This window comes from Pseudoliparis swirei, chromosome 2, assembly GCF_029220125.1.
Source record: "Pseudoliparis swirei isolate HS2019 ecotype Mariana Trench chromosome 2, NWPU_hadal_v1, whole genome shotgun sequence".
NCBI lineage: Eukaryota > Metazoa > Chordata > Actinopteri > Perciformes > Liparidae > Pseudoliparis > Pseudoliparis swirei.
The window spans coordinates 21,881,520-21,895,046 of NC_079389.1; the positions used below are offsets into that span (position 1 = coordinate 21,881,520).

At 45.9% G+C, this 13,527-nt stretch overlaps 1 protein-coding gene across 3 annotated transcripts in view; it reads left to right on the forward strand.

Moving 5' to 3' along the window:
* LOC130203365 (diacylglycerol kinase beta) overlaps nucleotides 1–9,822 on the forward strand; it is an 85,000-nt gene extending 75,178 nt beyond the window's left edge. For 2 of the 3 annotated variants that reach the window (XM_056429484.1, XM_056429491.1), the window contains exons 24-26: nucleotides 7,047–7,167; nucleotides 7,903–7,963; nucleotides 8,070–9,822. In XM_056429484.1, the coding sequence (XP_056285459.1) occupies nucleotides 7,047–7,167; nucleotides 7,903–7,963; nucleotides 8,070–8,168 (281 nt within the window). In that variant the 3' untranslated portion in view covers nucleotides 8,169–9,822. The remainder of the gene's footprint in view (nucleotides 1–7,046; nucleotides 7,168–7,902; nucleotides 7,964–8,069) is intronic. The other variant, XM_056429499.1, reaches the window with a different exon arrangement.
* Nucleotides 9,823–13,527: the final 3,705 nt, after the last annotated feature.

The window sequence follows — 13,527 nt, forward strand, 5'->3', positions numbered from 1 at the left end:
ATGGCAGTTGCTTCTCTGGTGCAATAAACTAAAGCTTTTAAATCTATTTGCTGCGGTTAACGCAACGAGCCGCGTTACCCGGAGAGACTGAGACACCCGAGGCCTCAGCGGGGAGCCTGGTCCTCTGAGTCACTGTGTGTGTGTGTGTGTGTGTGTGTGTGTGTGTGTGTGTGTGTGTGTGTGTGTGTGTGTGTGTGTGTCTGTGCACAGCGTTTGTGTGTGTGTGCACAGCGTGTGTGCGTGTGTGTGTGCTCAAAAAACCTGAAACCCCCGAATCACAAACACATGACAATGTCACTTTCACTATAAATTATACATATATATATGTATATATATATTATATAATTTATATATTATATATATATGTATATATATATAATATTTATATGTATATAATATATATATTTATAGATATATATACATACATATATATTATATATGTATATATATATATCTTGGCATGAGTAATGTCCCAATAACACCACATGAGGCTACACTCTACAGGCTTTTCAAACGCGAAATTGCTTCAAAATAATTGAATGCGCAATGCATCATGGGTAATCTCTGGTGAAAATTGGTGAATGCGGCAAAATCTCAAAAAATCCTCCGTGCACAGTGGTTCTTGAATGAGGCCCAAAGGGGGAGGGGCATCATGCAGTTAACTTATACAATGAGATCCAAGTAAAGTTTGGGGGTTGTGCAAGCATCTTTTAACATATATATAAAGAGAGAGAGAGAGAGAGATTGTTTCCATAAACTTGGTAAAAGCCAACAATGAAGTTCTCCTTCCCAGTGGACGTCCATCTTAAGTGAGGTCAAGAGTCCGTTCCTGTCAGCCCGATGGAGACGGATGACAGGAACAGGGTTCCCGTACACTTTGAGGTCCCATCACCAAGCTCCGCCCCCCTTTTTTTTAATCTCCGCGCCATCGCTCCTCTCCCCCTGTTTACTTCCTCCCTGCTCCCAGATCAGATTTCCTCAATTTCCTGCTGTGAATTGAGCTGGAAAGGATGCACATGATTAAACATGGACGTCGGGGCTCAACCCGGGGGGGAGGGGCCGTGTTAGGGTCAGGGTTAGGAGCTCGAGAGGGGCGAGGCAGTTGAGGTGGCCTAGCGTTAGCATCTCAAGGCTAATGGCCATTTCAGCTAAAGCATAGACTTCTATACAACCAGATGAGTCTCCCCCTGGTGGTCAGGAGAGAGAATGCAGCTTTAACACATGAAGCATAGACTTCTATACAACCAGAGGAGTCACCTCCAGGTGGTCAGGAGAGAGAATGCAGCTTTAACACATGAAGCATAGACTTCTATACAACCAGAGGAGTCACCTCCAGGTGGTCAGAAGAGAGAATGCAGCTTTAACACATGAAGCATATGCTTCTGTACAACCAGAGGAGTCGCCCCCTGGTGGTCAGGAGAGAGAATGCAGCTTTAACACATGAAGCGTATGCTTCTATACAACCAGAGGTTTTTTTCCTGTTTTTGCAGGGATGTTCTGACCCAGTTCACGATGCGTCTCTCCCCTCCGTGACTCATTTGTTTTTTCTCGCTGCTCATCCGACTCCACCCCCCCCCCCTCTCTCCTCTTCCACCCGTCACTGGCTCCTTTCCTTTGCCTCACCTTTCCTTCTCTCGCCTCCCTATCCTTCCCAAGGCTACGTCGGGTGCCGATGGCATCCAGAGACTGCGTATTGCGGGAGGGAGGAAAGGAAAAGGGGGAAAAGCCTCGCTGTGATTCCTCTGATGCACTCGCCGCCGCCTGAGTTGCGCGACCTTCCAGTGGCACTTTAACTGAGAGTTAATGAATGACAGGGCGACCCTTAAAGAGGTACACTCGCTCTAAAGAACAGGGTGGGAGTGGAGGAGAAACACACAAAGAGAAGATGACATTTCAAAAAAGCTTCTTTGACAATCTGGTCTTTCCCATGATTGTTATCTCTCTCTCTCTCTCTCTTTTCTATCTGGGAATAAAATTGTCATGACGATTTTGGTTTCTGGACACAGAGTGAAATGTCCCCATCTGGGTGCTCACGGGGCCGTGTGAGGAGGTGTGATGTTCCCGCGCCGTATCGTAGTAACACGGTGTTCCTTGTGTGGCGGCCAAGTGCTCTTCTTCTCTTCTTGACCATCTGCCATGACATCGGGCACCGCGAGGCAATAACAAGCTGGCCGGGGGCAGGGGGGGGAGGGGCCTGTGTGTGGGCGGAGGAAGGATACACTGCTAATAATTATAGCCTAACACCTCACGCTGATGAACAATGAAAGAAGCTGCAGCTCTGGGGGGGGGGGGGGGGGTTCATAATTCATCTTTGTTTCTAATTGGAGGCTCGTTATAAATAGCTTGACCGCTAAATTCGGCGTCGAGTCTGTAGACGTTTAAAAATGTTTCTGCATGTCAATGAATCCGATGAAAAAGACTAAAACCAGCTGCTAATAATAATAATAATCATGATCATGATGATCATATTGTCTGCGTAGCGAGGGCTGGATTTAGCTGGTTCCTCTGTGGTTGAGTGACACGCTCCTTTATTGCGATGAACGTGGGCTCTGTAGTTTATTTCTCTTTGACTCCTCGTGACCCCGTCACGGCTTCACGGAGACACGAACACTCCGACTGACGGCTGGTTCACGAGAAATACTGTTCAACGAGGAGAGAAGAGACCCGATGACTCGGGAAGACAGAACCAAGTAAAGCCAATGCTGAAGTGCCTTAAAGCTGCATTCTCTCCACTGGCCACCAGGGGGCGACTCCTCTGGTTGTATAGAAGTCAATGCTTCATGTGTTAAAGCTGCTTTCTCCCTCCTGACCACCAGGGGGCGACTCCTCTGGTTGTATAGAAATCTATGCTTCATGTGTTGAAGCTGCATTCTCTCTACTGACCACAAAGGGCGACTCCTCTGGTTGTATAGAAGTCTATGCGTCATGTGTTAAAGTTGCATTCTCTCTCCTGACCAGTAGGGGGCGAGTCCTCTGTTGTATAGAAGTCTATGCTTAATGTTTTAAAGTTGCATTCTCTCTAATGACCACCAGGAGGCGACTCCTCTGGTTGTATAGAAGTCTATGCTTCATGTGTTAAAGTTGCATTATCTCTCCTGACCAGCAGGGGGCGACTCCTCTGGTTGTATAGAAGTCTATTCTTCATGTGTTAACGCTGCATTCTCTCTTCAAATCTTCTTCAATACAGCTTGATGCCAAACTTTTAAAATGGCCGACATTTACTTCAAAGACCGGCACAGGTCCTGGTGGGCGGGGCTACAATGATGAATTGTCTGCTGTATATTTCAAGTCTTTCCATTTAAAAGTTATATTTCGATGTTGTGAAATTCAAAGATTTTCAGATGCCATATTTAGGTCAAAATTGTATATATATATATATATATATATATACATATATATATTATACCACTTTTCAAATCACATGTATTCCTCACGCTTCGCAGTCATAAATGATTCCAAACTTTTTTAAAATATTTTTAGTATCTTTGTCTTTCTAAGTGGTCGTCACGTCAGTGCCTGTGTTTGATCGAGGGCCGTTGAATTAAAGCAAAAAATGGATTATGATTTAATTTTGGATTTCGGGAGCAGATGTAGCCGACAAAAACAATGCCGTTTAATTCCAGTTGAAGAACAGATGGTATCTTCATGGGATTCAGACATCGAATACATTTATATTTCTCTCTTTCCTCTTTTCTAGTTTTTGTTATGTCATTCTATATATTTATCCTTAAGGTTTTAATCGCAACTGCAACCATTTTATAAATGTTGTATTTGATTTAAATTTCAGTTCAGTTTAACATTCAGGAATAATATCTTTAAAAAAGGAATTCATTATTAATTCTGAAAAGTAAAGCCAATGTTGAAGTGCCTTAAAGCTGCATTCTCTCCACTGGCCACCAGGGGTCATCTCCTCTGGTTGTATAGAAGTCTATGCTTCATGGTTAAAGCTGCATTCTCTCCACTGACCACCAGGGGGTGACTCCTCTGGTTGTATAGAAGTCTACGCTTTATGTGTTAAAGCTGCATTCTCTCTCCTGACCAGCAGGGGGCGACTCCTCTGGTTGTATAGAAGTCCATGCTTCATGCGTAAAAGCTGCCTTCTCTCGCCTGACCACCAGGGGGTGACTCCTGTGGTTGTATAGAAGTCCATGCTTCATGCGTAAAAGCTGCCTTCTCTCTCCTGACCACCAGGGGGCGACTCCTCTGGTTGTATAGAAGTCCATGCTTCATGCGTAAAAGTTGCCTTCTCTCTCCTGACCACCAGGGGATACATCTAAAGTGTGATTGTTCTTTATTTATTATTAAACAATGAAGGAATTTTAAATGACTTTTTTAGATTTCGCTGCGCAGCAGAGAGGGAACAAAACAGTGCAGCACAGCAGCGACGGTTCCCCGTTGCTTGGCAAAGGCGATGCCATCCCATCCCAGAATGCACTGCGGCGGCGTTATGTAAGAGGCTGTGTTCTGGTCTATTCTTAGCTCCACCTCACCGAGAAGGAGCAGTGCCGGTCGCCCGAGATGCGATGAGGTATGGGAATCGTCAGCGAGGTGAGAACCAGCGCGGTGGGCTCCCTCGGCTGGACGGCATGCCCATATTTGGTGTAGGGAGGAAGTGGAGGTGTATGGGTGGTTGTGCGAAGGGGGGGGGGGGGATTTATAAATGTCACGGTACAGCAGGGGAAAAAAGCATCCATGAAAAGAACGTTTTTAGTTTTTTTTGTATCCTAAACTAGGACACGTCAATACTAGCTGGAGTTTATTTTGACGCCTTCTGCGTATTAGAGAGCGTTTTCACCGCTACCACAGACGACACAAAAAGACTTATGTCCCATCTGTCCTCCGCGGCGGCCATTGTGTTCACGGTCCTGTTGATCCATAAGTCTCCAACTGTCCAGCAATTTCTGTTAGATGCCCAATCCTATTAAGATTATTTCCTGGAAAGCCCCCGCAGAGACAAGAGGGGTTGGTATGGCGAACATGTGTCTGGAGACCTGACGTAGCTTCATGGTAGAGGGACATGTGTCTATAGACCTGACGTAGCTTCATGGTAGAGGGACATGTGTCTATAGACCTGACGTAGCTTCATGCTTTAGAGGGACATGTGTCTATAGACCTGACGTAGCTTCATGCTTTAGAGGGACATGTGTCTATAGACCTGATGTAGCTTCATGCTTTAGAGGGACATGTGTCTATAGACCTGACGTAGCTTCATGGTAGAGGGACATGTGTCTATAGACCTGACGTAGCTTCATGGTAGAGGGACATGTGTCTATAGACCTGACGTAGCTTCATGCTTTAGAGGGACATGTGTCTATAGACCTGACGTAGCTTCATGCTTTAGAGGGACATGTGTCTATAGACCTGACGTAGCTTCATGCTCTAGAGGGACATGTGTCTATAAACCTAACGTAGCTTCATGGTAGAGACATGTGTCTATAGACCTGACGTAGCTTCATGCTTTAGAGGGACATGTGTCTATAGACCTGATGTAGCTTCATGCTTTAGAGGGACATGTGTCTATAGACCTGACGTAGCTTCATGCTTTAGAGGGACATGTGTCTATAGACCTGACGTAGCTTCATGCTCTAGAGAGACATGTGTCTATAGACCTGACGTAGCTTCATGCTTTAGAGGGACATGTGTCTATAGACCTGACGTAGCTTCATGCTCAAGAGAGACATGTGTCTATAGACCTGACATAGCTTCATGCTCAAGAGAGACATGTGTCTATAGACCTGACGTAGCTTCATGCTTTAGAGGGACATGTGTCTATAGACCTGACGTAGCTTCATGCTTTAGAGGGACATGTGTCTATAGACCTGACGTAGCTTCATGCTCTAGAGGGACATGTGTCTATAGACCTGACGTAGCTTCATGCTTTAGAGGGACATGTGTCTATAGACCTGACGTAGCTTCATGCTCTAGAGAGACATGTGTCTATAGACCTGACGTAGCTTCATGCTTTAGAGGGACATGTGTCTATAGACCTGACGTAGCTTCATGCTCTAGAGAGACATGTGTCTATAGACCTGACGTAGCTTCATGCTTTAGAGGGACATGTGTCTATAGACCTGACGTAGCTTCATGCTCAAGAGAGACATGTGTCTATAGACCTGACGTAGCTTCATGCTCAAGAGAGACATGTGTCTATAGACCTGACGTAGCTTCATGCTTTAGAGGGACATGTGTCTATAGACCTGACGTAGCTTCATGCTTTAGAGGGACATGTGTCTATAGACCTGACGTAGCTTCATGCTTTAGAGGGACATGTGTCTATAGACCTGACATAGCTTCATGCTCTAGAGAGACATGTGTCTATAGACCTGACGTAGCTTCATGCTTTAGAGGGACATGTGTCTATAGACCTGACGTAGCTCCATGCTTTAGAGGGACATGTGTCTATAGACCTGACGTAGCTTCATGCTCTAGAGGGACATGTGTCTATAGACCTGACGTAGCTTCATGGTAGAGGGACATGTGTCTATAGACCTGACGTAGCTTCATGCTCTAGAGGGACATGTGTCTATAGACCTGACGTAGCTTCATGCTTTAGAGGGACATGTGTCTATAGACCTGACGTAGCTTCATGCTCTAGAGGGACATGTGTCTATAGACCTGACGTAGCTTCATGCTCTAGAGGGACATGTGTCTATAGACCTGACGTAGCTTCATGCTCTAGAGGGACATGTGTCTATAGACCTGACGTAGCTTCATGCTCTAGAGGGACATGTGTCTATAGACCTGACGTAGCTTCATGGTAGAGGGACATGTGTCTATAGACCTGACGTAGCTTCATGCTCTAGAGGGACATGTGTCTATAGACCTGACGTAGCTTCATGCTCTAGAGAGACATGTGTCTATAGACCTGACGTAGCTTCATGCTCTAGAGGGACATGTGTCTATAGACCTGACGTAGCTTCATGCTCTAGAGGGACATGTGTCTATAGACCTTATATTGAAGCTCTAATTTTGAGTTTGGTCGAGCAAAAGGCCGATAACATATCTATGTCTCTCTCTCTCTCTCTCTCTCTCTCTCCCCCCTCCAGACTTCAGGGACCAGCTGGTGGAGGTGGTCGGCCTGGAAGGGGCGATCGAGATGGGTCAGATCTACACCGGACTGAAGAGCGCCGGACGCAGACTGGCCCAGTGTGCCAACGTCACCATCAGGTCAGAGCCTCCTCCCTCCTCCCTCCTCCCTCCTCCCTCCTCCTCATCCTCTGATCTCCGTCCTCCATCTTTCTTTTACCTTCCTGGAAACTGCTTCCCCCCAACCCGAATGCGTCCATATCCAATCCGACGCGTGACGCATGATCAAAGAGGACAATGATGTATTTGATGAATGAATTCTTTCCTAAACGAGACGATCGCGGGGCGCCAGATGTCCGCCACTAGAGTTTAATAGTTTGGATTCTCTTCCAGGATTCCAAGTATTTCATTTTCACCAATTTCATTTGGATCTGACTTTTTTTTTCCTTCTTCTTTTTCAAGAACGTGTTTTTGTTTGTACCAACAACGACGTTTACACGTAGCTCTGAGCCCCGCCCCCCAAAACGCTCTCCTCCAATAGAATCGCAGCAGCATTCAACACGGCCCTTCTCCCACGCTGTGTGTCTCTAGGCCTCAAACCAACACACTGAGTGTGTGTGTGTTTACACATACAGTGGGTCTGTGAGTTTAAAGTGTGTGTGTGTGTGGGGGCAGTCTGGGAATGGCTCCCATGGGAACAAAGGGTGCAGTGTTTGACCCGGTCCTGGGGCGGTGTGAACAGGCATCTCGTGCCTCAGAGGTGTGTGTGATCTGACCTTCACGTCCTCCCCCTCTCTCTCTCTCTCTCTCTCTCTCTCCTTGCCCCCCCCCCCCTCCCACCTCTCTCACCCGTCTCTTCCTCTCTCTCCTTCGCAGGACGTCCCGCCGGCTGCCGATGCAGATCGATGGCGAGCCGTGGATGCAGCCCCCCTGCACGGTGAGCGGTGCTGAGGGATTGGGCTAGGACGGAGGGCGGGGGGGGGTAAGATATTGCGAAACACTCTGCACAACAACCTGTCCCTCCTCTCCTCCGGTCCTCACAGATCCGGATCACGCACATGAACCAGGTCCCGGTTCTGCTCGGCCCGCCGCAGAAGACGGCGTTCTTCTTCTTCAAGAAGCGCAACCGGAGCCGCGACTAGGACACACAAAACCACACACACACACACACACACACACGCACAGTACACACACACACACACGCCGCCCACTGTACAGGCCTTCAGACCCCCCCCCCCCCCCCGAAGGAACCTGCAGTGATGGACAGACTCTCAGCATACAGCACCGACCTTTTCCTGTGTAGCCGCCGACCTCTGGTCTGGTCCCCCCACCCCCCCCCGCCCTTCTAAATAAGAGGGTGCCACACAGCGAGAAAGAGGAAGAGGAGGGTCAGAGAAACCAAAGTGCGAGCAGTGACCGTGGTTGTTTACACGGCCGGTGAGTAGCGAGAGAGTAAGCTCCGCCTCTTTCGGTCAAAAACGACCGTCTGAATAATGAAGCGGCGGGCGCTTGTAAGAGCACGACCTCTGGGGGGGAGGGGTACCGGCGGCCCGGAGTGGACGAGTTAGGAGAGAGAGGAACGTTCCTTCACGTTGCTACACACAGAACAATAAAGGCTCTGTGGTTCTACGAGGAACCCTCACCTACTGGAGAACCTTTGTTTGGTTTGAGGCGCCATTATAGGTCCTTTGAAGAACTATTTAAGGAAATGGTTCTCTAAAGAACCCTGGTTTGAAAGAACCTATAAAGGTGTTTTAAAGAACCTTAAAAAAATGGTTCTTTAAGGCACCAATTCTGGCTCGACAGAAACCTGGGTTCTTTAAAGCTGGTTTTAAAGGTTCTTTATGGAGCCAGAAACGGTTCTTCTATTGCATCACCCTGAAGAACCATTTTCGGTTCCAGCTGGCACCTTCATGTTTCTGTGTGCACGAGGAAGGTTAAATTTGATCGTGCAACCGACGCCTCTACGTGACCTCTATGTGACCTCTACGTGACCTCTACGTGACCTCCATCAGCAAAACCAGACCCCCCGCCAGAGGAACCGGCTGTTTCCACGCCGTCATTCTCGACGGCCGCCATCAAGTCCAAATCCTACACGTCAGACCAAAAAAACTACAGCCGATGTTCCCAGAATATTCCGTCAGCTCAGACCCTCAGGGGACATCGACACCTCGCTGAGGGGAGGCCGGGCCGAGTTCAGGGAAGTGACCTTTGTGTCGGTGGGCTCTACTGAGCACGTGCAGAGTGCGGACAGGAAACAGAACTACGCCCGCGACGGCCGGCAGCAGAACCCGAGGACTGACACGGCCGCATGCCACAGGACCCGTCCACTGGGGCGGGGCTTAGATGAACCCCCTGGAGGGTTTAGATGATCCCTCTGGAGGGTTTAGATGATCCCTCTGGAGGGTTTAGATGATCCCTCTGGAGGGTTTAGAGAGGCGATGCTCAGTGTTGATGAAGAATGTATCCATATTACGTAGTGTGTGTACAACATGTGTGTGTGTGTACGATAATGTACACACACGTGTGTTTTCATATGTCGTGGTTGTTAATAATGTGGAGCTCTTAGCGTAGAGGAGTTCAGGTCAGTGTTCTAGTCGCTCCTTCACATCGATTGTCGCGTCATCTTCTCTCCCCGAAATGCATCGAGCTCGTATATCGATAGTGACATAGACCACTGATGAAGCTTATTCAATTAATATATATATATATATATATATATATATATATATATATAAATATACAACATATATATATGTTATACATGTTATATCTATCTAAATATATAACATTTATATTTATATATAAATCTATATAAAATATACAACATATATATATATATTTATATATATACAGGACTGTCTCAGAAAATTAGAATATTGTGATGAAGTTCTTTATTTTCTGTAAAGCAATTCAAAAAACAAAAATGTCATGCATTCTGGATTCATTACAAATCAACTGAAATATTGCAAGCCTTTTATTCTTTTAATATTGCTGATTATGGCTTACAGCTTAAGAAAACTCAAATATCCTATCTCTAAATATTAGAATATCATGAAAAAGTATACTAGTAGGGTATTAAACAAATCACTTGAATTGTCTAATTAACTCGATACACCTGCAAGGGTTTCCTGAGCCTTGACAAACACTCAGCTGTTATAAATCTTTTTTTTTACTTGGTCTGAGGAAATATTAAAATTTTATGAGATAGGATTTTAGAGTTTTCTCAGCAATATTAAAAGAATAAAAGGCTTGCAAGATTTCAGTTGATTTGTAATGCATCCAGAATGGATGACATTTTTGTTTTAAATTGCATTACAGAAAATAAAGAACTTTATCACAATATTCTAATTTTCTGAGACAGTCCTGTATATGTTGTATATTTTATATATATAAATATGTTATATATTTATATGTATATAAAATATATAACATATATATATGTTGTATATTATATATATATAAAATATATAACATATATTTATAAATGTTATATATATATATATATATATATACAGGATCAGTATTGGCATACTATTAAAAGTAAGTAATAAAAACTATTAAAAGTAAGTAATACATACTTTACTGGGAGACTGGAGGGGGGGGTGCTCTGATGGTACAAACTGTCCCTTTAAATCACTCGGGGGGGAGAGTGCATGTTTACAGTGACTTTACATTTAATAACAGAGAATAGTTTCTAGACTATATAAGTGTAAATATACTTTATGACATGTTAGCTGAAGTTAACTCACGTCACCGCATGATGAGACCAAGAGGAGAGGACAGAGGAGGCGAGGACAGAGGAGAAGACAGAGGAGAGCGAGGACAGAGAAGAGAGGAGAGGACAGAGGAGAGGACGGAGGAGAGGACAGAGGAGGCGAGGACAGAGGAGAGGACAGAGGAGAGGAGAGGACGGAGGAGAGGACGGAGGAGAGGACAGAGGAGGCGAGGACAGAGGAGAGCGAGGACAGAGAAGAGAGGACAGAGGAGAGGACGGAGGAGAGGACAGAGGAGAGGACAGAGGAGAGGGAGGAGAGGAGAGAGGAGAGGACAGAGGAGAGAGAGGAGAGGAGAGAGAGGAGAGAGGACAGAGGAGAGAGAGGAGAGAGGGCAGAGGAGAGGACAGAGGAGAGAGAGGAGAGGACAGAGGAGAGGACGGAGGAGAGGACAGAGGAGGCGAGGACAGAGGAGAGGACAGAGGAGAGGAGAGGACAGAGGAGAGGACAGAGGAGAGGACAGAGGAGAGCGAGGACAGAGGAGAGGAGAGGACAGAGGAGAGCGAGGACAGAGGAGAGGACAGAGGAGAGAGGAGAGGACAGAGGAGAGTACAGAGGAGAGCGAGGACAGATGAGAGGACAGAGGAGAGGAGAGAGGAGAAGACAGAGGAGAGGACAGAGGAGAGAGGAGAGGACAGAGGAGAGTACAGAGGAGAGTACAGAGGAGAGCGAGGAGAGGAGAGAGGAGAGGACAGAGGAGAGCAAGGACAGAGGAGAGGACAGAGGAGAGCGAGGACAGAGGAGAGGACAGAGGAGAGTACAGAGGAGAGCGAGGACAGAGGAGAGGACAGAGGAGAGCGAGGACAGAGGAGAGGACAGAGGAGAGCGAGGACAGAGGAGAGGACAGAGGAGAGGACAGAGGAGAGAGAGGACAGAGGAGAGCGAGGAAAGTGGATCTCCAATAGGAGTCTCACTTGGTGTCTGATCCCGCCCCCCGAAGCAGCCCATTGGCTCAACAGATTACCCCCCCCCCCCTCCACCCGCATTTAGACCAGCAAACTGTGGATATGTGTCGATGTGTCGACCTTCAGCTGCAGCAGAGGTCGGGTACCCTCAGTGAGTTGACCTATATCATCAAGGGGGGGGGGGCAACATCACAACACTGTGTCACTACTTGGACCCTTACTGTAAACCCAAATCTTTAAAAAATGAATAAAATGGGTCTCTGTTTGTTTGTTGTTGTTGTTGTCCTGTTTTTTATGTTGGTTTTTAGCAAAGATGACTTAAAATAAATAAACATAATCATCGTCTGTCAGGCTTTGCTACACGTGTAATATTTGTCGTTTGTTGGGTCTTTTCGTGGATTTTTTTGCCTGATATAAAAATATAGATCGTCACCAGACTTCTCCTTTATTTTATTTCGCTACTTTTTAGATATTTGATAACTGACAAAACACTCAAAATGAATTAATAATCCAACGGACACTCAGAGGAGTCGCCCCCTGGTGGTCAGGAGAGAGAATGCAGCTTTAACACATGACACATAGACTTCTATACAACCAGAGGAGTCGCCCCCTGGTGGTCAGGAGAGAGAATGCAGCTTTAACACATGACACATAGACTTCTATACAACCAGAGGAGTCGCCCCCTGGTGGTCAGGAGAGAGAATGCAGCTTTAACACATGACACATAGACTTCTATACAACCAGAGGAGTCGCCCTCTGCTGGTCAGGAGAGAGAATGCAGCTTTAACACATGACACATAGACTTCTATACAACCAGAGGAGTCGCCCCCTGGTGGTCAGGAGAGAATGCAGCTTTAACACATGAAGCATAGACTTCTATACAACTAGAGGAGTCGCCCCCTGGTGGTCAGGAGAGAGAATGCAGCTTTAACACATGAAACATAGACTTCTATACAACTAGAGGAGTCGCCCCCTGGTGGTCAGGAGAGAGAATGCAGCTTTAACACATGACACATAGACTTCTATACAACCAGAGGAGTCGCCCCCTGGTGGTCAGGAGAGAGAATGCAGCTTTAACACATGAAGCATAGACTTCTATACAACCAGAGGAGTCGCCCCCTGGTGGTCAGTAGAATGCAAGTCTCGTACTTTATTCTCGTTAAACTAGTCATGACACGTTGCCGTATGATATTTAAAACCTGGGGTGATTATCACAACTCTCTCAATTAGCATCAATGTCATTAATCAACCACATCAAACCGTGATGTGGTTGATTAATGACCCCCCCCCCCCCCCCCTCCCGACTAGTCTGATCCAGATCTGGTCCTGGGACCGATTAGTGACATCGGAGGCCCTGCAGTGCGCCGCTGCTCTACATGTACTTTACCACCAGAGTGACATCATCACACAGCTTCAGGGGGGCATTACAGTGTGTGTGTGTGTGGGGGGGTGGGGGGGGGAATCATTTTCTGATTTATTTGATTATAAGAATTTAGGATAGGAATATATAAGCATGTTTTGCTACTACCTATACCTGTTCAGTATAGAATAGTAATAGAATAATATTGTATTGTATAGCAATGATTGACTGAATAAAATACACAACAACAACAACATTAAAGAAACAAACAAACAAATAAAAAACACAAATTTTAAGAAAACCATTTTATTTCAATGTTTTTCTTCCATATTGTTGTCAGACACTTAAATATAATAATAATAATAATAATAATAATAATAACAACAATAATAATAACAATCTGAGCCCTTTTGATGGGGAGATAAATTCCAGGTTGAAAAATGTTAGCAAAAATAATGAA